At 26.7% G+C, this 26,546-nt stretch overlaps 3 protein-coding genes across 3 annotated transcripts; all 3 read left to right on the top strand.

Annotated features, from left to right (window-relative positions):
- The first annotated feature begins 308 nt into the window (after nucleotides 1–308).
- Nucleotides 309–3,191, top strand: LOC129613293 (probable serine/threonine-protein kinase clkA). Its single transcript, XM_055527292.1, has 2 exons — nucleotides 309–1,170; nucleotides 3,163–3,191. The coding sequence occupies exons 1-2, from the start codon at nucleotides 309–311 to the stop codon at nucleotides 3,189–3,191; spliced, it is 891 nt and encodes a 296-aa protein (XP_055383267.1).
- A 15,080-nt stretch (nucleotides 3,192–18,271) lies between these two features.
- LOC129613292 (cardiomyopathy-associated protein 5-like) lies at nucleotides 18,272–19,480 on the top strand. The gene is made up of 2 exons (XM_055527291.1): nucleotides 18,272–18,277; nucleotides 18,368–19,480. Exons 1-2 carry the CDS (start codon nucleotides 18,272–18,274, stop codon nucleotides 19,478–19,480), a joined length of 1,119 nt encoding a protein of 372 aa, XP_055383266.1.
- A 5,582-nt stretch (nucleotides 19,481–25,062) lies between these two features.
- LOC129613291 (uncharacterized) lies at nucleotides 25,063–25,859 on the top strand. The gene is made up of 2 exons (XM_055527290.1): nucleotides 25,063–25,068; nucleotides 25,125–25,859. The coding sequence occupies exons 1-2, from the start codon at nucleotides 25,063–25,065 to the stop codon at nucleotides 25,857–25,859; spliced, it is 741 nt and encodes a 246-aa protein (XP_055383265.1).
- The last annotated feature ends 687 nt before the right edge of the window (nucleotides 25,860–26,546 follow it).

The raw sequence follows: 26,546 nt of genomic DNA, 5'->3' as shown, positions 1-26,546 counted from the left end.
TATTAAATTTTTTAAGAAAAACCAGTCAAAAAACAAATCAAAATTCAATCGATAACAAAATAAAAACTTAATTTGTACTTAAAATAAGATTGCCAACTATAATTATCTTAAAAGAATAATAATTTTTCATTAAATTTTTTATTAATTTTTATGTATGTAGTAGGTCACAATGAAATTATTTAAAAAAAAAATTTACAAATTTCAAATTTATAAAAATCCTTATTTTCCGAATTAAATTTATTCAGTCTTGTAATTTAGCAGTATTAAAGTTTTTGAACTCACATTTTTTCACTGTATATAAATCAGGAATGTCAACAATATTATGTGTAAAACGATGTGTCAATGATAAATCATTTTCAGCACTATTATTAAATTTCAAAAGACGCAAATTAGAAAATCTTGTACACTCTAATATTGGAGATTCAAATGAAACTACCGACGAAATATCTATAATATTTGAATTCATAGGTACTGAAGAATATAAAGATGAATCAATTGTGTCACGAATAACAAAAGACCATACCAAAATAATTGACAAGAAGCGTTCAAATCAAAGAATTGAAATCGAACAGAATGTAAAATATCAGGAAAATGAAAATAATTTTAATATTGTAAAATGCTACCATGTTATTAAAGATTTAAACAATAAAAATAATGATCAAAAAGAAATTACAGTAATTGATGTGGAAATGACGTCTAACAGTCAACTCAATGAAAACAAATTGGACACATCAAGCTCTTCAACAAATTTCATTAATTCAGGGAATAAATTACTACCTTATGTATATGACTTTTATTTATCAAAAAATGATGAACAAATGCCCTTTGAGCATATCGATAATTACAACGTAAGTATTAAGCTAATTGATGATTTAATCTTTGAAGATCTGTTACAAGAAAATAATGAAAATCCCAACAATTTCGATAACATTAACAACTGTAATAGAAGTAATGAAATAATTGATGAACTAGTTTATGAGAACACATGGGGAACTCCTGAAAAACTTGATTCAGATGATTCTAATTGTGAAAATTATTATAAAAATGATTATCCAGATTCTGAAGACAATTTGTATGGTAATTCTTTGGATGATGAAGATATAAAAAAATCTTTAGAATGCTCAAATATTGATAATGAAAATAATTTATCAAATGAAGATCTAGATCACAGTAATGCTTCCATTTATTCAATTGAATGCGAAAGAATAAATAATTGCTATTTAAAATGAAATTACAAATACAATTTTGATAATTGGAAAAAATTATACTTTAACTAAATTTTTCAATTCAAAATTAAAGCTTTCATTCTATTATTTTAAATTTTTCATACTTTTTGAAAACAACCGCCTCAAGTTGAGCTTCGCAAATTGTGATTTTTTAAATTAATTTTCCATATTAATTTTTTGCATTGTATTGTGTTTTAAAATAGAGTTATTTTTTTTTTTCCTAAATTTATGCAACATTTTTTTGTACATTGGAGAATACAGATTTTAGAAAATTGTTTGTAAAAACATAATTGCCTGGTAAAAGAAGTATTAAAATGATTTCATAAATTATTTCTGTTTAATTTAGTAAATATTTAATTTTGTACTTGTTTTATGAGTGTTCTTATTTATTTTCACGTAAATAATGAAAATCGCCTTCAAATAAATTGAGCAGAGAACGCGTGAGTTAGTCGATATTCTTACTATAAATTTAAAGTAAGTCGAAGTTTGAATTCCTGAACGTGAAATGAATCAGAGACTTTCAAATATAAAAAAAAATGTGACTGAACATGTGAGATATAGGGTGAGACTAATTTTGTACAAAATAGAATTAAACAGTTTCATTAGAAATATTTTAACTTGATAATTTATTTGCGGGTATATTTAGATAATTAACTTCAAATTTAGATCTTATTATCAAATATGTTCGACATGTATTGAAGTGATCTTTTCTCATCATACTTTTATTATAAATATTTGATCATAAAGCTCAGTTCTCAAATAGAACTGATGTATGAGACATTGTTAATATTATTATTATTATTAATATCAAGTATATTAAAATTAAACCACATGACGTATCCGGTAGGATAAAAATCTACACTCCCAAAGAGAATCTCACAAACCAAAACTGTAATCGAACATTATATGTTCAACGAATATTTGCTACAAAAGAAGAACGTCAATTCAAAGCTCTTTTCCATTTGAGAGAGATATACTACCTCTAATAAATTTTTTATATACAATTATTATATTTAATATGCCATAAGTAACACAGCATAATCATTGACTAAAACATTTTTAAAATTTTATATTGGAAAAATTCAAAATAGTAGATATGTTGTTGCATAATTAAAACTAAAAAAACGATAAGTGACTCATTTAATGATTATATACGAAAACATTGATTATGTGATAAACAATCACCTAAAAAAACTTTCAATGGCAAAAGAAAAAATCTAATATTGTTGCTACCTGAATTAAGCAAAATTTAAATAAACAACATTTAGTATAACATAATTTTTATATTGGAATTTTAATTTTTTTATCAATTAATTAATTATCGATACAAAATCGAATGTTATAAATAATTACAAAAGATGCCCAAAAACCAAAACAAAAGAAATGGCACACACTCTACCTTTGCATATTAAATTAAAAAAATTAAAATATTTGTTTGTATGTTTCATTGTATTAAAACTACAATACAAAATATATTCGAAAAACATAGTCTGTGGTTACAAAATAAAAATGCGTAAGTGAAATATTTAGTAATTATTCCAAATTTTGCTGTTAGTTCAAAATCTCTATCTTTAAAAAAGAGAAACTTTCAAAGTGATTCTCTTAATTTTGTTGAAATTCTGTTTTTTATTTCCTATATAACTTTTAAAAAAATAATTCAAATTTAATGGAAGACAATTTCAATAAAGTCTCGTCCATATATTTTGTCTGCATATAGTTGTCTCAATCAATTCTGAAGAATGCATAAAAGCTTAAAAATGCTTTCAATCTAAAATTCCTTTAAATCAAATCTAAATTTTGAATTTAGTCAGTTTTTTCTCACAACCACCGAGATATTTTTTTATAAAATTCAATAAAAATTGCCTATTAAGTCTGATATGTGCACTGATTACGTCTACATAACAATAAAAATGTGTAACTATTAAACTAAATTTAGATGTAGGTGTTTTATTGGGTTTAAAATAGACCAAATATGGATGAATAAACAAAATTTTTTAATTGATTTAGTATGCGATTGTATAATTTTTGCATAGCTGTTCAAAAAAGATTAAAGTTTGAATTACATGGTGCGTGCCTATTAGTCTCATAACATGATTACACGATTCTGGTAATATGATGACGTATTTAAATTCAATTTGATTCAATTCTTGAAGTTTTATTTTATTAAAATTATACCAAAATTTTACTAATGAATAAAATGTTAATTAGTGTTGTTTTTATATATTTTATTTTAATAATATAGACAGTACTATTCTAACATGATAAATGTTATACGTCATATGTAATTTATTTTTCATTTGAAGTTGGTTCACTTTTTTTTGCTGAAGTATAGTGAATTATGCGATTAATTTAACATGGCCATTATAATTTTTAACCTTGTTCTTAAAATGAAAAACTAGTTTGCATCAATTAATTGAAATAAAATGGTTCCTTCCTCTAAGTTGTCTAAATGTTTAATTACTATTGACCAGCAATTGAAAATCTCGATATTTCACAAATCCTAGTTAATGGATAATAAATTTGGCAATGCAGAATGCATGGAATAAATCACAGGTTTTTCTTGTTAAAATTCTTCAAATTAAATAAATTACTTATACAAAAACTTTAATCTTCGTTTCTCTTTAAATTTTCATTTATTTTATTATAAAATAAGAAATTTATATTGTACATTTTATTTTATTTTAACTAGCTATATAGAATTTTATAAAAATAACTATAAAATTTAATCATATAAAAACCTAAAACATTTAGTATGAACAGTATAGCAATTTTATTTAACCCATCCACCAGGTGGTGCCCATCCTGGTTGAGCCCAACCACTAGATGGTATCCAACCATGATTTTCATGAAGAACTTTAACAATAACTGGTGGAGAATGATGTATTGGATGAACATGCTCTTTAATTACTTTTATAATTTGGGGTGGTGGTGGTGGTATTGGATGATGATAAGGTACATGAACATGTTCCTTATGAATCACTTTAATAATTTGTGGTGGTGGTGGTAATGGTGGCGGTATTACTTTATGTACTACTTTAACAATTTTATGTATTTCTGGTTGATGAATATGATGATGATGATGTGGATGTATATGAACAACTTTTAAGATTTTTGGAGGATGAACATGATGATGATTATATCCATATCCATAATCTATATGTGGATTATTATATATTCCAGCATTACAAATTGTTATTGTACAGTATAAAATAAATATTGTAGCTAAAGAGATCTAAAAAGAAAATTATTGAAAATTTTAATTAAATGAAAAATGAAGAATTTAGAAAAAAATTTACCTTCATTATGAGTTCAATTTGCTTATAATTTTGCCTCTATGATTGAGTTGATTGAAACTCAAAATGTTAAATGATGCTAAAAACAAAAAAATATTCACTTTTATATACTAGGCGCGACTATATCGAAAAAAAAAAGAGAAAAAATAAATTAAAATTTTCATCTAATAGTATAGAAAAATTTTGAAATTTTATTTTTTATTTTGAATTAAATTTTGAATTTAATTATTATTATATAACACAGCTAGTGTCTTAAAAAGTGTTTTACTTTCATGTATGACACATGAATTTTTTGTTTTTAAATTTTTTCTATTTTACTTATTTACAATAAATTCACCCTCTATTTTCAATTAAGGTTATAAAATCATCTAAAATTAAATACGAATTTTTAGCACATTCCGAACAAAATTGGAAAAAATATGCTTTTTATTTTCCATCTGTATATGCGTCTGTTTACAAAATTTCTACAGGCTTTACGATAAGAAGCTGAAATTTTAGTCCACCTCTAATTTTTTCCAATATATATGTTATAGCATCTCCAAATTTTCTTTAATAATTTCAATTTTAATTTTCGGCTTGCCATTATATCCAAAACTGCAAGCTTTTTCAAATTTCTATAAAAATAAAATACTTACATTTAAATAACCTCTCACCAAAAAATGTAATAGCTATTTGTCTTAATTCAACTAATCAGTTGTAAAATCGGAACATTATGTAACCCATATTTTCTTACTCTCATCCTATAAATATGCAATTATTTTTTAATTGCACAAAATTATTTTAGTACATTATTAATGTAATGATTCTTAAGAAAAAAATTATTTATTTACTTATTCAAAGGAAGTGTACTACTTTAAAAACCATCAATTTCATCCGAACTTATAAATCTTTTATGACATTCAAATTTACTTTTATGTACACTTTACTAAAATAGTTTTGTTTTTGCATCTTTTATTTCCTTATAAATTACAATACTAATAAATTTTTGGTCATTTTGAATTTCGGATGATGGCGACACATAAAACGTATTTTTGTGCATTATTTACATTTTAATGCCATAGTATATATATATAAATATATATATAGATATATATATATATATATATATAGGTATATATAAAACATTTCTTTTTACTTAAAAATTTATTTTGTAATCAAATTAAAAATATAAAATGAGAGCAAAAAAATTGCAATAGATCTTTCATCTTATATTTTTTAAATAACCTAAGCTCTATAATGTTTATGAGTTCAATAATATTTTTGCTGAAATTCAATACACTGTGTATGTCTTATGTTAATTTGTTAATTATTACATTATAAAAATGGACAAACAAAGTAAAATAATAAAAATAAAATTTATGAATTCATTTTGTTTTTAATTTTTTGTCGTATAACAATTTTAACATTATTATGTGATTTAAAACCAATAAATTATTAAGATAAAAGTAAACTTAAATAAAATAACAATAATGCATTGAATTTATTCAAAATTTATTTAATAATAATGTAAGATTATTTTACTTTTACTACATTGTACACAAATTTAATTCATAGACGAAAGAACGCACAAATTAAAATACTCTTGTCGTTTATAATGTTAGTTTGCATTTCAAATGTCAAATTATACAGATGGATGGCGTATACAAGTATATTCAATTTGTTATTACAATGTCATTTCCAAAATATTAGCATTTATTTGAGTTTACGAATTAATTAAGATATATATATACATACATACATACACATACTCGAAATCAAATCCTGAGTCAATCAAGAAAGGTCTGGATTTTATTTTGGCAATGAAAAGAGGTACAAAATTTTACTTGGGGCACATATTATGTTCCTGAACAAAATCATCGTAATATCATAATGCGAAAATTTTTAGGCTTACTTCTACTTACTTGATAACTTTACTTGACATAACCAACTTATTTAAGATCAAAGTAAATGGTTCTTTTTAGGTAAAGTGATTCATGTTCAACTTTATTCAAGCTTTTGAATATTAGAAAATTTTCAAAATATCAGAAATTTTGAATGGGTTCTTCATACATTCTTCTGGGCTATTGCAAGTATCTGACATTCACAATTTTTTAATTGTTATAAAATGCATTCCTAGATTCTCAATTTTTCTATACATAAGTATGAAAATTAATGTATGCCTGTCTGTCTACTCGTCTTTTATGCTGCTAACACATTATTAATAGAATCACCGTGAATTTCTGAGGAGTTCTTAAGAGTAACACAGGGATATTTTCCAAAAGAACAATTTTAAAAATCAGTCAAATCACAAGTTATATTAATTAAAAATAAATTTGTTTCAATTTTGGCCCTGTTATACCAATATAATATAATTGAAAGTCGAAAAAGCTAGCGCCTACAGCTAATTAGACGCGTGTTTCTGCTAGCGTAATTCTGCTAGTAATTATTAAAATTTATATTCAATTATAAAATTCATTTGAATTGGAAAATTAAATAATATATGAACCCGAATATGTTAAGAATTAACTAAGATAAAATTTCGAATATTTGATACAAAAGTATTAAATTGCATTTGAGTATGCAATTGAAATTTACTTTTGTAATAAAATTCGAGTATTAAAGACTTGAATCAGTTCATTAACCTCTTGAATATTCTGCATTATATTTATGGAGAATAAAAATAAACCATGAAAAAGAAATCACATTTCATAGATTTTTAATCAAATTATTTGTTAATTGTTAAAATTGTCAAAGCATCAAATAATGTTTTCGAAATGCTATTCAACCTTTTCTATGAATGCACTATAAACTCTAATAATCGGATTACAAGTATAATATTGCGCGATTGTATTTAAACCAAGGTCAAACACAATAAAAATCAGAGTTTTTAATTAATAAAGTGAAATTTCATAAAATAAACGATTAACATAAGAAAAATATATAGAAAAATAAAACCCAGAAGAGAGTAAAATTTAGTTTATATTTAACAGAAATTGCTCTTTGTACCTTTAGAGTTGAGGTTTTTTAATTTTCTTGCCTAATCAATGATCAATGAATCAAGATGCACTCACAGCTTAAACATAATAAAGCTGGGTCAAACCAATGGTTTGTATTGTAGCACTTTTCCCTTCAACAAGTGAAAATACTGCTTTTAAAAACAGTCTATGTACATCCACCACACTATTAAAATTATTTTCATTTATAAACGAAACTATTTCTAGGATTGCATATATTTAGGATGAACCATTTATGCAGTCTTTGAAATAAAGCAAAATTTAATATAAACAGGGGTTAACATAATGCTCGATTTTAAGGGTTAATTGTGTGAGTTAAGAAAAATAATTATATTTTTTAATGTCATGGAATTTACCGTTAACTTTTTGCGTTTATAGAAATTTGAAAAAACTTGCGGTTTCAGAAATATAAGGTGTCAAAAATTAGAATTTTACAAATTTCAAGAGGCGATACCTTGAGAGGGGGTGGAGATGGAAAAAAATTTTCTTCTAACGAAATGAACTACTTGTTAATGTCTAAAAGCTCCTAAAATTTCAAGCTTCTACAGTTTGGGGTCTAGAAGAAAAACGACATCAAAAATTTGGAAAAAAAGGACTTTAGATAACGGTAAATTTGAACGGCCATTTTGTTTTTCTAAAATTTAACTATAGTATACCGTGGGAGGGGAAGCAAGCCACTACCTTTCTGCGTTTGCAAAATTTCAAAAATGCTTATAGTTTCATTGCAACAAATAGTTATAATAGGCCGTTTTTAGTGCTTTGGGGGGGTATAACTTCTAGAGGGGGGGAGATAGGTAAAAATTTTGTTCTACGAAAATAAGTTTCTAGTAAAGATCTATGTACGTATTAAATTTCAGCTTTCTATCTTTAAGAATGTAGAAGTTTTGTAAACAGACACACGGACGGACGGACGGACGGACGGACAGAGTGAAACTAATAAGCACTTTTTTTCAAAAAATTTTTGGAAAAGTGCTAAAAAATTAAGTTTAATTTTAAATTTAAATATTTTACTTTCTTTTTCATTAGCCTCAATATATGCAATTTTTTTTTAATTTTCTTTTATTTGCTTGCATTAATTTTTTTTATCATTCCAAAAATTATATAAAAATTGCAAATAAAATTTTTAGTTTCCAAGATTACTCCTGGGAAAATATGCAATCAAATTCAAGAAAACAGTGTGTTACTTTGAGGGCAATTATAATTTTTATTATTGTTTTTTTGACTGGTATTAAATTTACGACTCCTTTAAAATTTTTTCACCAAGTTTGCAACGTTAAATTGGTATATGAATTTGGAACTCGAAATTTTAAATAGATTTTTAATTGTAGTTTATGGTGCTGTGCTATTCCTTACCGAAATGTTTATAAAAAGGCGAAATATTTAAAAAATTTTTCAACCTAAAAAATGTTCCGTGAAATGTTCATCAAAATTGTCTTGTTTGAAATTCGATTTTCCAATAGAAAATCTTATTCAACTTGCAAGAATATTGATCTAAAAATTAAATAAAACATTCTAATATTAAATTTTTAAAAATAAATTTATATCTATACATTAATAATACTTAACATTGTATAAAAATAACAACTTATACTCGTATAAAAAAACAAAAAAAAAATAAAATAATAACAACAATATTAATCAATAGAAAGTCTTCATTAAAAAAACAATAAACAATTATTCATATCCTGAATCAGATTCTGCTAATACCCTTAAAATTAAAGGAACAGAATCATGACCATCATCAGAAGCACCTTCTTCACCATGTTCATTTATAACTTTAACTACTTGCTCGTGTTGTCCATTGTGTTCATTTCCTCCATGCTCTTTAATAAGTCTAACAACATGTTCTTGTGGTGGTGGAGGATTTGCACCATGTTCTTTAATTACTCTTACAACATGTTCTTGTGGTGGTGGTGGTGCAACTGGTGGATGAGATGGTGCTTCTTCTTTAATTAATCTAACAACATGTTCTTGTGGCGGTAATTGTTGAACAGGAGCTTGTTCTTTAATCAATCTTACAATATGTTCTTGGGGTGGTAACGCTTGAACTGGTGCTTGTTCTTTAATTAATCTAACAATATGTTCTTGTGGTGGTGGTGGCCCACCAGATAAACCACCATCTTCTTGAATTAATCGAATTGTATGATGTTGAGGTGGAGGATGTGGTATACCACCACCATGTCCAGATTCTTTAATTAATCTTACTGTATGAACTTGAGGTGGTGGTGGTGCATGATGATGTCCTCCTGAACCTCCTTCATGTATAACTCTAATTACACTTTGATGATGATGATGATTTGGTGGTGGTCCAGATTGACCAGGATTTTGTAAAAATCCTCCATTTACAAGCCCCAATAATGCTGTTATGTGAATAATTAAAACCTAATAAATCATATTATTTTATTTTCATTACAGAATTAAATTAAATAAAAATTTTTAATTTTAATACCTTCATATTGAAATTTGTTTTATTTAAAATCAATTCAAACAACTAAAATTAATAACTGACTTTATTTTAATTTCTGTTTGAACTTTTATACTCACTTAACATTTGAAATTATTCCCGTTATTTGTTTTATATTAATATTACCAAAAAAAAAACAATTATGCAATTCGTTGTTTTTTTTTTCTTACCATACGATCTAAATAACTCCTAAATCTCATTTCAGTGCCATCTTCTGTCTGGCAAAATATTTCAGTTTTTTTTTTTTCTGTATTTAATTAATTTTTCAGTATTTTGTTGAATATTAGTAAAACTTTGATATTTCAAAATTTTCCTATAATGGGATCTTCATTATAATTATGAGGAAAAGAAAGAAAAAACACGCAAAATATTTTATCGTATAGCGTAACACAATAAAAACAAACGAAAACAACGAAACAAAAAACACATTTAATAGTGATTACCTGAGTATCACTCAATGACTCCTTTTTTTTGTGAAATGATACACTAAAATGGTCACTGATAACATTTGAAATTCAAAATAAAAATTTTCTACAACAATTTGTCTGTAATTTTCTTTTCAAAAATTTTTGTTACAGTACTGAACAAAAAATTTTCAATAAATTTTAAAAATAATCAGGATTGTTTCGTAAATTTTTAAGGGCATAATTGTTTTCAACAGAAAATGTCGTGTGTTCATGTACCAGAGTAAAACTTTGAATTTACTACAAGAAATATTTGTGTGGAATAAAAATTTCCCTATATACAGCTAGTTCAAATTTCTTCCGCAAAAAAAATGGTTCACAAATCTAGAATAATATTGTAAAACTTTAAAGTGGAATTACACGATATATTTAATTAATTATTGTGAATTAAAAAATTCTGATGTGGTCAGCACATAACTGACCACAATGTATATTGTCTAGATTAGTAAAAGTATTTCAAAAGATTATGAAAATGCATTTTAAACACTTCTTTACAATTCTAAGGACACTAATAATATTTTAGTTAACACAACCAGAAAAATGTAAATTTGGCTCTTATTTGAGTTTCATTTTGTGCCGCCCGAATTATACGAAAAGTTTTACTGACGAACTGGTAACCAGAACTCAAATATTAAATTGCAAGAAATTCCATTAATTCGTTCCGTAGATATGGCAAAAAAGTTCAGTTCTCGACCCCTGATATATCCCAAGTTGAGATTTTGGCTATGGGAACCGAAATATACTCACATATAAAATTTCAGGAAAATCGGTTAAGCCGAACTTGAGATACACGCGTGCACACACATAAAGACAGACCGACACCTCTCTAAAAATAGTTTATATTTACACTTCCCTACCATGCAGAAGTGCGCTCCTACCAAAAATTCGATATGCAAAATTCTTTGCCTTCACATAACCTCCCTTATTGTATGAAAACGCAATGCGGTCGGTAAAAATTAATTGTTTTGATTATTTTGATTTTTGAACAATTCATTAGATTTTAGACTTTAAATATTAGTTATAAATTGGCTCAATGAAAATGAGGTTGTACTCTACCTTTTCCATCATCAAATAAAGTTCACCGAAAATTTTAAACAAAATCAAAATCATGTTGTGTAAACCCTGACAAATAAGGTTATACAATCACCATATTTTTATGTCAATTAAATTCAAAAATAACTTTTTCATTTTTGTTGTGGTGTGTATTTTTTTTTATCTATAACGCTCTTATAAATCATAGGCAGTTTCATATATTGATAGCATATTTAGTACATTTAAACAAAATCTACAAAATGCACGTTTGACTTTAATGCTATTGCCTATTAATTATTAAGGCAACATTTTTTTTTTTCTCAAAAATTGTTGTTTCCAAGAAATTATAAAAACAAATATTGATTAGCAAAAATATGAAATTAATTTTTAGTGTTTTTTTCTCCCTCGACGTCATTAACCCGTTTGTAGGTTATTATTATATTTGTATGTGATTTTGTTTATATATGTATTTAAAACGCAATCATATTAAAAAACAAAAATATATAACAGAAAATTAAATAAGAAAAAAAGTGAACCAATTAACTAAGGCGTCTGACTAAGATGATTTCAATCATTGAATAAATTATTAATTTTTTTGTTCAGAATTTATTGTTTTTGCTTAAATATTAGGTTTTTTGATTGTATGTACGAATGTATGTGTATAGTACGTGTAACTGAATTTATGAAGACAATAATTAATGATAAAATTATCTACTTCTCTTTTAATAAAACTTCAAACCAGAGTTTTGCTCTAAAATACCTTACATTGTTTGTAATCTTAATATGTTTGTTAAACATATTTTTGTACAATAAATTTGGCCAAATATTTCAACCGATTCTATTGACCAATTTTTTTAGAGGACAGTAATCTCCTACTCATGCTAAATATGCGTACATTATACTTACCTCAAAAATATGAATTTTGTCAATTTCAATTTTCGATTATTTTACAAAATTTCGATAATTTGTAATAAATAAAAACTAAAATATCCACAAATCTCGTACCTTAACTAAACGACTTCTAAAATTTAACAAAATAATCAAGAATCTATATTTGAATTCCCGGTTGAAATTTCTTCTGAAATGTCAAAAATAATATTAATGCCGAATGTCGATTCTGAATTTTGACTAACTTTTTGACTTACTGAGTTGCCAATTAATTTAAATCATAAATATTGTGGCCAATAAGAAGAATTAGAAAAACATGACGTTTTACTCTTTTTAAATATTTTTTTTGATCTAATCAAAAAATAAACTGGTAAACAAATAGCTGTAATGCGAAGTCAAGGGTTAAAAAGCATTTCATTCATAATATCAACAATAAAATGGCGGGAAAAATATTAAATAAATAATTTAATTATTTTTTTTTTATTCATTTGAATATATTATTGCTTTATTGATTGCAAATATTAGTAAAAATATTAAACATTTTTAATAACAAAAATAATTTAGTATTTCACATGAATTGACTAGTCAAATTTTAACAATATTTTTAACCTTATTAAAATGACAATTTTTAAAAATTTATTAAACAAATTCCAACCAAAAAATAATTTTTGATTTCTACAATTTAAATCTAAATATTATGTAAAATAGAACGAATTTTTTTTTATAAAAATCACCTATGTATTTATAAATATTTTAAAAAGGTGTGATCAATTCAATAATTTTCATTTTATTTATGCATATTTTTAATGAATTTCCTTATTTTTGGGCTTAATTATAAGAATTACTAAAAATTTACATAAAATTAATTTTATTTTAACAATATTGGCAAAATCTTAATACATACACAAATATATTGTTTAAACAGAATCTGAATATGATTGTGAGAATCCCAACCAACCAATTTTTTCAAAAACGATTGAAGTATTGAAACGTTTCTTTATTACCTAAACTGATTTACTTTTGATTAATGATTTGTACTCAATACTTAGTCAATACTGTCACGTATTTAATACCAATGAACAATTCAAAATTAGAACAAATAAATAGTTTGATAATTTCAAAATCTTAGATGGTTCCGGTTCTTTTGATTTGAACAATTTAAATGAATCACATGTAATTTTTCTTTTCATCAAATATAACTAAATTAAAAACGTGTTTTATTGTTATATATATTAGGTTTTCGTTTAATAAAATCGCATTCAGAAAATTTTAGTAATAATCATAATATTGTCAATTAAGTTATAAAAATAATATTTATGAATCTTTTGGAATTAATTAAATAAACGTTAAAAATTTATCGTTTGAAGAAAAAATGAATGATTTTATTATAGTAAAATTAAATTCATTAATTTCATTTTGTTTATTTTTGAATAAATATTATTTAATTATAAAAAAAAAATTATAACACAATATGCCTTTGCGCATATAAAATGATGCTAGTGGCATGAAAGCATAAAAAATTGCTTACAAAAAGCAAACCAGCACAATATTTTCTGTACCTTGTTGAAAAAACTACAATAGAATTTGATCAAACCAATGGTTTGTAATGTAACACTTTTATCTTCAACAAATGAAAATACTGCTTTTTAATGGCATGAATTTAACGTTAGCTTTCTGCATTTATAAAAATTTGAAAAAGCTTGCAGTTTCGGAAGTACAAGGTGCCAAAACTTCCAATTTTACAAAATTAAAGAGACGATTGCTTGAGAAGGCGGTGGAAATGGAAAAAAATTTTCTTCTAACGAAATGAACTATTTATTAGTGTCTAAAAGTTAAACTTTCAGACTTTTACAACATTGGGGCTAGAAGATAAACGACATCAGAAATTTGTGCAAAAGACGAATTTTAGATAACGGTAAATTTTAACGGCTCATTTTTTGGGATTTTTCAGATCTTTAGCACTCTTCACTACGACCCGATTCAGACTAGATCACGCGTTAGCAAATAGATTTTTACCACGGGTCAAATTTGCATTTTTCTTCGTGTGCAATGAAATAGTCTCGGAAACAGAACTTTCATTAAGAGCCGATTTTACATATTGACCATATCTCAAGAATTAATCAAGGAAACTTCTTAAACGATGTTCTGGTTAAATTGCCTGAGAAACTGTGTAGAAAAATCGGTTCACGGATAAGGAACCTCTTTTAAGAACCAAATTTACATTTTTCGAAGTATATTAAGCCTACCCTCTATCTTTCATAGAATTTGAAATAAATATTTAAAGAAAACTTTCATAATCTTATGCAACACTTTGAGAATTTGGTCGGTTATGTGTTCCATCAAATTTAATTTTATGTGTATCACAAAATTCAATTCATAATTTATTTATAATTTGATTGCAATTAATGACAATCTTAATTAAGAGATTGTTTTTTAATTACATTATTTTGTATTGAACAGAAAACACAATTGATAACGGTTTCATTTAGTAGCCTATTGTATGTATAAAAATACTTTACTAAATTTGTCTTTTAGAATTACTCACTAACTAATAATAAAATTCTTAAATTTTTAATCCTGTTTTTTAAATTTCAACAATCATGAGCTCAATTATTATTAAAAATCATGAAAAATTAAACAATCTTATAAACTCAATCAATTTTTATTTAACTAAATTAATTATAATGTGCTGTAGTGTAAAAAAATAACAAAAAAAAAAAAAATCATAAATGTCTTAAATGTATTGGTTTCTTTTTTACGGTATAATTTGTATTAAATGAAAAATCTTGAAGCACGTGTAGAGATTATTATGGATTGATGGTAACAAACTATTCAAAGTAATTTTGGAAAAACTCAAAACATGTTTAAATGAAAATAAAAGCATTTATTAGTTCAAGTTATTTGAATTGAATGCTAACATGGTGAATTGAAAAATTCTATACTTACGATCGGAACATTACATCAGAATTGAGGAAATAAAATCTTATGGTTAAATTAAAATTTGAAAAGTATTCAAGATAAAGCAAGTTAAATAAATATTGAGCTACTGTCTTAATTGTGGTACTTTCTATAGACCTGGGAATTGAGAGTATCAGAAATTCTAAAAAACACACATTGCTTCCATTAAAATTTAATACGAATTTTTAATATTTTGTTGACAAAATTCAAAATTTAATTTAAATGAGTGCGATATTTGAAATGAAACACTAAAAAACAAATTGTTCTTAATTTTTGTTGTGTCAAGATTTGTATGTAATTTTTTTAAAAGGTACATTTTGTAATACAACATGGTTAACATGCTGGACAATCGTGATGAATTCTTACTATATTGAGCAACATTCAATGCAATTATAATATTCGCTGAAATTTTTAGGTTAAATAAAATCCATAGCCACACACATCATAAAAACAAGATTTTATAAATGCTTTATTTTGCTTGAATTCAAGAGAACAAGTACATTCTGAAATTAGTTACTTCAATTGCATTTTCTAAGTTATAAAAACTACACTGTTTAAAAGCTTGAAGCTCCTTAAAATGAATTTATACTTTACTTGTAGTTTCAATAAGTGCCAATATATATTTAATAACTATTTCATTCCACACACTTAATCCAACAAAATTTCCAGAAAAATTAAATAACCACACAACAGTGATGCTTATTTGTTTTAAATTATGGAAGTGTCGAAAATTAATATTTTGGTGTCAGTACTCCCACATGTATGCAAATTTTTTTATTATTAAAAAAATATTGAATTTCTTACTTTGGTCATTTCAAATTCGTTAGCATTAGCTACCATTCTTTGTTTCATTTATAAATCGTTTGAATAGGCTTGGTTGCGTGAAAATCTTTATCAGGTTTTCATATAAATTTTGATTTCAATATTGCAGAAATTCTAAAAAAAAAATTATAGCGAACATTTGATTCTGTACGTAGTTGTACAACTGTTCGTGTATTAGTGTATTTGAATACGAACAAATATTGTACAATATTGCGTATTTTTTGAAAATATTCTAAAAGATCATTTTAAAAACTACACCTATAGATTAAATTAAATGTGAAGGCCATCTTTATAAAAGAAAGTATTTTTTTTTTTTTAAATTATCGTCTGTATCTAAAATATCATAGTATTTCAAATTAAAACAAATAATAAAATCGAATAACCATACTTATTTAAAGCGTGTCAAATAATGAAAATTAACTGAAGCAAATAATGAACGTTAACTGTTATATGAATATTCCATTGATAGCATATGATTTAAAAAAAAAAAAAAGATTTATTTTTTAAGGTGATTTCACACTGCATTTCACTCACAATCTATATTGCTTTGTATATAGAATTTATGTTGATTTTATAAATGACTTTGAAAGACAGTCTAAGAGCGAAGTATTTGACTTTGGTTCTAAAATCAAAACACATTAATTGACAAAGTAAATTAAATCGGAATAATACTGAAAATTGAATATTTCATTAATTTCCAATTTTTCCGTATTATCAATTTCAGAAGTTTATACATCACAATTTAAAAATAAAGCTCCTGAAACACAATATTGAAGTCAAACACTGTAAAAAGCAACCTCAAAACAAAAATATAGTTAGGGCAAAAAAAATTTGTGTTGTAATTTGAGAACAATTTCTTAATGGGGTTTTAAGCTAAAAACCAGTCTTAAAAATTAAATTGTATATTACTTTCTCAAACTAAAAATCACTGTGACAAAATTTCATAAAAAATATGGTTTCCGGAGATCTTGTAAAACAACATTAAAAATGTATACCAAAATTTGATAAAAAGAAAGCATCGATTACATACTTATTAACTTACATACACAATGACTCGTCGAAAAAATGTTCTGACATGAGGCCACACGGCTTTAGAAACGCACCTTAATCTCAAATTTAATAGTGTAAATCAAACTTTATAATTTTTAAAATTCGATTTCTATGTATTTAATCGAAATATGTTAGAAAATAAAAAGTATTAACAATATAATTAATTAATTAGTAATAAATCTATCATTTTAATATTGACAAAATATAATAGAACAACTTTGAAAAATTAAATAGACTCAAAAAATTTTTAAGCTTATATTCAAAAATTCAATAATATTTTCAATTTAATAAAATCAAAAACTAATAAGTTTGAAAAGTCAATTATAAGATATTTGGATTTTATTGACATCTATGGGAGTCAAAATTAATGGTAAGAGGCCGTACAAATAAATCAATTATTTCGAATTTCGTAGTTGATTTTACTTAATGAGCACGTGAATTACCTCCGAATTTGTGAAAAGATTTCATAATGAACACATAAATGTCAACTAATCAATTAATTTTCATATTTTACACTAATTCATATTTAGGCTTAAAAAATGCGTGAAATTCGTATTGTAATTCCTTGCACACCAACAAGTTAACCGAAATACCAAAAAAAAAAAACTATCAAAATGGTAAATTATTAAAATTCTTCCTCCTTACAGAAATATTGACAATATCTCTGATTAAACAAAAGAAATCATATTATAAGTTTTTCTATTTAAGCATTATGTGCGGAGATAGAAATCAAGAAGTGCATGCATATATCAGTTTTACATATGTACACTTAAAGAGCTTTCATTATTATCTTCAATTTGATCACAATTTATTTGTGAAATAATTTGGTAAATTACATTTTGTTCAATATTTTGCTAATATTTGCATAAATTTTGAGGTTATAATAATCATAACTAAAATTGATCTTGTTTTTCCGGCTTTTTCTCTTTTCTTTACCGTATTCTGAAAAAAAATGTAAAGTACTTTATGTTCAAATGTCCAGAGTATATAAAATGATTAAAATTAGAATTTTTTATATCACTTCTTCTTAGAAGATCAACAGAGTTAAAACAACAAATTTATTGGATATTCTGCAACAAAAATGAAGGTATACAAATCACATAGCATTGACAAGGATTACAAATTTTTTGGATTACAACTTGAAAACTATTCTTTCTTTTTTTGTTATTGATCCTAGGTACTTGCATGTTTTTTGGCTTATTTAGCTGTTGCAAACGCTGTTCTTCCAGCCAATGATTTAACAGCTCATAAGCATCAAGGACTTGGTGGTCGACCAGCTTTAATTAATGTAAGACAAGGTATACCAGGTCAACATATACATGTATCACAAGCTGCACCTCCAGCTGCTTTAGTTCGTGTTCACCAAGCTCCAATTATACCACCACAAGTACAAGTTTCTCAACCACCAGTTCCCCCACCAATTGTACGTGTACATCAAGCTCAGCCATTACCACCAGTTGTACATGTACAACAAGTGCATGCTCCAGCTCCTCATGTTCATGTTCATCAAGGTGCTGCACCAGCACCAGTAGTTCGTGTACATCAGGCAGCGGCACCAGCACCATTAGTTCGCGTTCAACAACAACGGCAACCATCTCCAATTGTCCAAGTACATCAAGCAGCCGCACCAGCACCGTTGGTTCGTGTTCATTCGCCAGCTGCACCACCACCATTAGTTAGAGTACACCAACATGCTGCTCCAGCACCAGTAGTACATGTACAACAACATCAAGCTCCAGCGCCCGTAGTTCGTGTTGTTCAACATCCTCAACCAGCTCCAATAGTTCGTGTACATCAAAACCCAGTACCTGCACCAACTGTACACGTACACCAAGATCCAATTCCACCACCTATAATCCGAGTTCAACAAGCTTTAGTACCCCAACCGGTAGTAAACGTACAACAATTACAACTTCCACAACCTGTTATATCAGTACAGCAAGATCCTGTTCCTAGACCTGTTATAAGAGTTCAACAATCGCTTGCTCCTAGACCAGTTGTTCACGTAGCACAAGCACCAGCTCCAGCCCCTATAGTTCGTGTTTCACAAGCAGCAGCTCCTCAACCCCTTATACATGTACAACAAGCTCCAGCACCACAACCAATTGTTAGAGTATCCCAAGCACCTGCACCTGCCCCACAAATACATGTTACTCAAGGTCATGCTGCAGCCCCAATCGTTCGAGTAAGTCAATCACATGCCCCAGCTCCAATTGTAAGAATATCTCAGGCTCCTCTTCCCGAACCAATAATTTCTATAAATCATGGAAGAAGAAGACGTCAACATTAAAATTTTTGAATATCATGGATTGAGACACGGTTGAGTGATTCCTCTTTAAAACCAAAACACTAGATTATCGCGAGATTTTAGATAATTATAATGTGATTTCTAAATTCAATGTGCTCTAGAAAAACAAAAATGAAAAATAAATTAGAATTAATGATAAAAGATTTTTATCTGAATTTTTACAGCAACTAGGATTAAAGGATTTTGACAGCTTCTGACTTTCAAATGGACATTGCCTCGGAAGAATAAAACTGCTTAAACAAGCCATGGACCTCAATAAATATAATTCTGAAAAAGGAAGAAAAAATTTGGAATACTTTCTTCTTAAAATTATTAATCATCAGATAATTAATTTTGTTCAATTCTAAAAATTTAAGTATGCTCCAATTCTTAGCAAAACCAAACATATCCGTCTGCAAAATAGTTAAATCGAAACTGTAAACGGTGAAATGGCCTCTGGTTCTACAATATATATTTTTCTTATTCATTCCGGACTAGACCAATTCACTTAATTTTAATCTTGATATTTTTCCTAATATATTTCAAAATATACAATAAAACCTTCGGGAGAGTAAATCATAAGTCAATCAATCAAATTAAAATATTAAAAGTTCAAAAAAACTTCATCTGAATATCAATGCTATAATTTTTTAAGACCTACCATAAATTCATCGTTTGTCATTATCGTTCATCAATCACTATATAACAAATATTTGTTTAAATTTATTTAAATTTTTTTAAACGTATACTCTGATAAAATCTCTAATAAAATATGGCAATGATAAAGTGTAAAATATAGCAAATTACAAAAATTAATAAAAGCCTATAATATGTAGTTTTTAACGTGTGCTTGCATTTAATTAAAAGTGAAGAAAATTTTTCTCATTTCAGATGAATTCATAAAATGTTAGTGAGGTTATTAGATTGTCTAAAAATGTTAATTTAGCATATTAAAACCAAAACGAAAAAAAAACTATAAAGTTTTATCTCGACTAAATTTAATTCAGTCTTTAGAAAACCATTGAACATGCTATATTAAAAGCGCATTCATATACATAAGCTATTCAACTTGCATTAGGACTCACATTAAAAATTTTTGTCTTTTATAAGAAATATTAATTGATATACGATAAAAATCATTTAAAATAATAGAAAAATTTACGATATGGTGCCGGGAAAACATAAAATTAAAATTAACTGTCTTAAATATGCTCTTCCTGAACCTAAAACAATAGTTAAATTTGTGATGTGTGACAACAACAGGACAGCAATGCAACAAAACAAAGTTAACAAAAAAAAAGTCTAATGGTTAGGAAAAGCACTTTCGAAAGGAATTTACTATCGAAAAGGAATTTCGCAAAAATATTACCATTTGTGGATTTTATAAAATAATTTTTTCGAATAATAATTTTCATATGAAATTTTTTCCTTTGAGATAAAAAAGTAATTTAGTTGCTAAATCAAAATAATTTTTACAATTTTTACAAAATTATACAAATTTCAAATATAATTAAAATATAAACCTACAAATCTTCAAATGCTCTGATAAAATCGCTAATAAGAAATATTAGCGTTTGTATATTGACGTAACATAATGATATCGTAAATATTTGACATAATGTCAGTTAACAGCGTCAATCACATAAATGGACCATTTTACAACATAATGTATAACTAATTTTTTTTACATAGGTGCATGTATTATAAAGATTAATTAGGGCAATGCTAAGGTTGAACATTAAAAACATTTATTGTAAGCATTTAAAGTCTTTAATTTCTTTTCTTATATTCACATCTCAAAATTTCGTTAAAAACTTTTACGTTTGTAAACAAAATTTCGAAATTAATTGAAATTTAATGATTTGAAATATTCACATAATTCACACCAAGTTTAACAAGCATAACTTTAATATCGAAAACAAAACATTAAAAAATTTTTAGTCATCAAAGTCCAAACTAATTAATCTTAGTTTAATGAATATTTCTTAACATATACAAAGGTAGTCTGTTTATATATATATATATATATATATATAAATATATTCGATTAAACCTATGGTATGCAAAGAAGCACATTTTCCTTTAACCATGTAAGTTTGCTCTAAAGCTATCATTTACAGACATCTAGGTAGAGGTAATCAAAACGATCTATTAAAAAATTCTCTTATTTCCTGCAGCTATCAGCAAAGTGCGGTCCATGGACAGCACCCGGCCCGTTAAACTTCAAATTGCAACCCATCATTCTGCTTGCAAGAAAAAAATATATTCGATTGCGACTACTAAAATTTTTCAAAAAAATTTTAAGAGCTCAATCATAGATACTAGATATAAAATGGACATATAATTGAATACAAATTTATTACTTGTCAAAACAAAACAATCAATGTCAATTGAAAATGTCATTTCTTCGTGTAAGTTGCAATGTAAGAAAAACGAGCGGCCCACACCCATATAGTGCATATGTTATATGCCCACAACCCACAAATATTTGCCGCCCGTTGGGTTATAGCATAAGGGTTCTTATGCTTTTCGACAAAAATACTCCTCCTCGAAACTGCTACATTTTTCATTTTATAGAAAAGTTCGGTCAAATAATTAGGTGTAAAAGCGCGATATGGACGGGAGTAATAATGTTTTTCTACTAAAATAAATTATTTTTCGGTACCTATAAACTGCTTAAATTTAAGACTGCTATATAAAAGAAAACTTCCTCCGAAAATGATCGAAAAACCAGTGTAATAGAATGATAGAAGGAATAATTTTCTAACTATTTTTCTCTTACAGAATACAAAATACAATTACTTTTATATTTACAATTTTTGAGATAAATGATTACAACTGAAATGAAAGGGCTAATCATAACAATTTGTTCTAGAGAAATAATAACTTTCCTAAAATCCATTTGTGTACAAAATTTCGTGGTCGGTTTAAACGTGTCGGTTTCCCATGAATATGGCAATAAACAGGGTAAAATTAATTGGCATATTTTTTTTAAAAATTTGATGGAAATGCGCCAAAACAGTTATGATAAATATATCAGTAACAATAAATTTTCGCAAAACAATATTCTTTGCAATTAATAAATAAAAAAAATTTTTTTGCCGATCTTATTTACGAAATAAACTACTAATTTTTTACGAATTTGTTTACGAAGAAACAACTAATTTTTTTTCTTGAACTTCTTTTGTTTTTTCATTTTATTTTATTGCATAAAATATGTGTCAATACAATAAATATTTTAATACCATTATTAGTTCTGTCACCATTTTTGTTAAATTGTTTGTTATCGATTATAATTTAAGACCTCTCTATAAATGACAGTATGGTAAATATTAAATATATTTAGTAAAAATTTTTTTTGACAAAATTGTTTTATTAAAACTATTTAGTTAGATTGATATTTGGAACCGATTCGAGCAACATTAGACTTGACACAATATAGATTTGATTTAAAATAGCAAAACATTCCTAATAATAAATTTAATAAAGCGAATCATATAATAATTCCATTTTAACATTTTTTTACTATTTACAATAAAATAAAATTTGAAACTAGATTGTACAATGACTTCCATATAATTATACTTTTTTATTTTATTTATACTTATAATTTATTAAAAAATTCATGTGGCGAATAATAAAATGTAATAGTGTCAACTGCTACTACTCATAAAATTTTAAAAAATCAATCAACAGGATATCTTGTAAGAAAAGAATTTTCTAATATTTGATATTTCAACATCAAATAATTCTAATTAATTTCGGCGTACCAACATGAAGATTATTCACTCTCTATTCTTTTCAGATTGTCCCGATATTTTGAAATAAAAATTATGATAATATTTATCCGGTCTACTTCTCTCGACTCATGGTCTACCTCTCAACTGCTTATATAAATTATTTCTATGAAATCGAACTCATATTAATCCCTTTATATGCAAAGATTCCGGAAAACTAAATTAAAACCAAAACAAAAATTCGTATAGTTTTATCATAATTGCAAATTAATTTTTTTCTAATTTTTAATAATTAAAAATCGGAAATACTATTAAATTATCGAATTTCCGATTATAACAAGCTTTTAATATATAAAAGAATAACATTATTATGATAATTAAAAATAAAAATGTATAACACGTTTAAAAAAAAATTATTCGCAAAAGAATTTGCATGCAAAATAACAAAACAAACAACAAAAAATAACAACAATATCTCCACTTTACTTTTTCTGTAATTTCAATAAATTCGATAGAAAAATATCAATATATAAATAACATAACTCTTGGCAATACTAGGATACTTGTAATTTATTTACTCAATTCGATTTCTTATACTTCAATTAGGAAGCCAGTACTAAACCAAAAAATACTGCTAAATAATTTTAATGTCGGTGCTATTACGGTATAGATGGAGATGAGAGATCAGGTGGTCTCGACCGGTGGGGAGCGGCAATTTCTTTCTTTGGGCCGGAGTCATGCTTTGTGGTGCCAAGGGCAACGGCCAAATAAGTTTATTACATGTAAACACTGATTTGTACTTTAATTTTTGCCTCAAACCTTTTAAAGGTTCCTAAAAATTGTATTCGGAAACTCATTCGTACGATAATAAAAATAATCTCCAGTATAACCGATTAACAAATAAAGTAAATTCAAATTTTTTGATTACATCTCCATATTCACAAGTTTCAATTGTGTCTTAATCCATCATTGTTACCTTGTACTTAACGTTCTCGTTTGAGTGATGTTAATCCGATTCGATTGGAATCAATGACATTATTTATAATTTAAATTTAAAAAAAAAAATATTGGAAATTTAGCAAAATCATTTTAGTAAAATGAAAAATTTATCAATTCTAAATGGAATACAAAATCATAATACATTTATGAATTGCTAACAAAAAATCCAAATTTTGTTTTTTTTTCTACTTTTTTTAAGATCCAAAATGTTTAATAGAGAGCGACATAAAAAAAATGGTTCAGTTCAAAAATCTCATTTCGCTTATAGCGAATAAAGGTAATATTTTTTAATCCAAACTATCTAATGTTATTAAACATGTTTTTTAATCTCATCCCACTCAACAAATAATCATTATTATCTAATTTCTTTAATGGATGGTCTACCAATTACATAAGAAAGACACATATACACAGTAGAGTAGTGTTAAGGCTGATGTTGTTTTTTTGGTGCAATTAAATTTTACCTTTGCATAATTTGGCACTGTTGTTTTTTGATATGGGCACTGATCTGTTTTGATTTTTTTTTTATTTTCACTATTATGAAGACGAGGCGAAACCTTATAATTTAAGAAAAAAAAAATAATAAAAAAAATAAATTTAAGTTTTTGATTTTTTAAATTAATAAAAATGAAAAATTTACCTTATAAGAAGCAAAAAATTGCATTTCATTATCGAATATAAAATTGGCAATATTTAGAAGAGGAAAAAGTAGTAAAATTTTTAATAAAAATTGACTTAGTATAAAAACGATTCAAAGATATCAAAAATTTATCAGTTAACTAACTACATTAAACCGTTGAACAACTTGATAGCAGTTACAACCGCAATTAAGTTTCAATATAACAAATAATGAAGGTAAAATAAAAGTAAAATTAATTTTGACATTGAATTGACATTTTTTATAATTTTAGGTTTTCATTTGTTTGGTTGCAATAATTGCTTGTACTAAGGCTGGCTTCTTAGGAAGTAGTGGGGGAGGAGCTGGTGGCGGAGGATTCGGTGGCGGTGGATATGGTGGAGGTGGTCACAGTGGAGGAGGAGGAGGACATGTCCAAACTATTCGTGTAATTCAAGCTGGAGGACATGGTGGAGGTGGCCATGGAGGTGGTTTTGGCGGCGGATTTGGTGGCGGCCATGGTGGGGGTGGCTTTGATGGAGGTCATGGTGGTGCCGTCGAAACCATCCGTGTCATACAAGAACATGGTGGTGGCGGACATGGAGGTTTCGGTGGAGGTGGTGGTTTTGGAGGTGGTCATGGCGGTGGTTTTGGTGGTGGCCATGGTGGTGGTTTTGGCGGAGGTCATGGCGGTGCCGTTGAAACAATCCGCGTCATACAAGAACATGGTGATGGCGGCCATGGTGGCGGCTTTGGTGGTGGTCATGGCGGTGGACATGGCGGTGGATTTGCTGGTAGTTACGGCGGTGACGGCGGTCATGGTGGAGCTATTGAAACGATACGCGTTATTAAAGAGCATGGTGGTGGTGGAGGTTTCGGAGGAGGTCATGGTGGATTTAGTGGAGGTCATGGCGGTAGTTATGGTGGTCATGGAGGCGGTCACGAAAAAATTATTAAAGTAATTGCTGCTGCAGCTGGTGGTGCTGACGGGGGTTATGAGGGTAATGGTGGCGGTGGATGGGGAAAATAAAAAAAATTTCTCTTTACATCACTAATCATAAACATCTTCATGTTAGTATATTTATTAGATTACATTATTTATTAGTTAGTTAATTGAAAAAAAAAGCCAAATAAAAGAGAAAGTCTTTGTATTTTTTTTCTAAAAAAAAAAATAAGAAAAATCGAAAATTAGTGGTTTGCATTTATGAAATTCCCAAAAAAAAAAACCTTTTTTTATTTTAGTTACCTATATTTTTTCGCATATTTGTTAATTAATCAAAAATCTATCGAACGTTAAATTAAACCATATAATTAGTGTAAAAAAAAGGGGCTTAAATTTTATCCATCTTCAAGCACCTCAAAATATTAATATAATTTTTTCATGTCGTTACAGCCAACATAATTATTAGTTTATATTTCCATTTGAAATTTATTTTAAAGCAATCATTGTGCGAAATAGTATGTGTAGAATGGAAACACTTGTTGTACGTAAAATTGTTAAACCTTTGTACATGTTGATCCAGCAAATTTCGTAGTTGAATAAAACCGTAAAGAAATTCCAAAGCAAAATTAACGAATATTATTGGGGCAGCTGATTTTCATAAAGTACTAAAAAATACCAAATGTCAATTGTAGTTTTTTGAATAAAAACTTACATATACATACCTTATGTGTTTACAAAAATAATACCCAGTGTTGGGCAAATTCATAACTCGTC

This window comes from Condylostylus longicornis, unplaced genomic scaffold (assembly GCF_029603195.1).
Source record: "Condylostylus longicornis isolate FDR11 unplaced genomic scaffold, ASM2960319v2 ptg000081l, whole genome shotgun sequence".
Taxonomy (NCBI): Eukaryota; Metazoa; Arthropoda; class Insecta; order Diptera; family Dolichopodidae; genus Condylostylus; species Condylostylus longicornis.
The sequence above is the reverse complement of the archived record's forward strand: the minus strand, read 5'-3'. Positions and strand labels throughout refer to the sequence as shown.

Excerpts from the sequence above, each read along its gene's own strand:
- LOC129613293 (XM_055527292.1), top strand. The coding sequence starts at position 309 with ATGTCAACAATATTATGTGTAAAACGATGTGTCAATGATAAATCATTT. Across the intron at positions 1,171-3,162 it reads AAATGAAGATCTAGATCACA|ATGTAGGTGTTTTATTGGGT; the intron begins GTAATGCTTCCA and ends AACTAAATTTAG.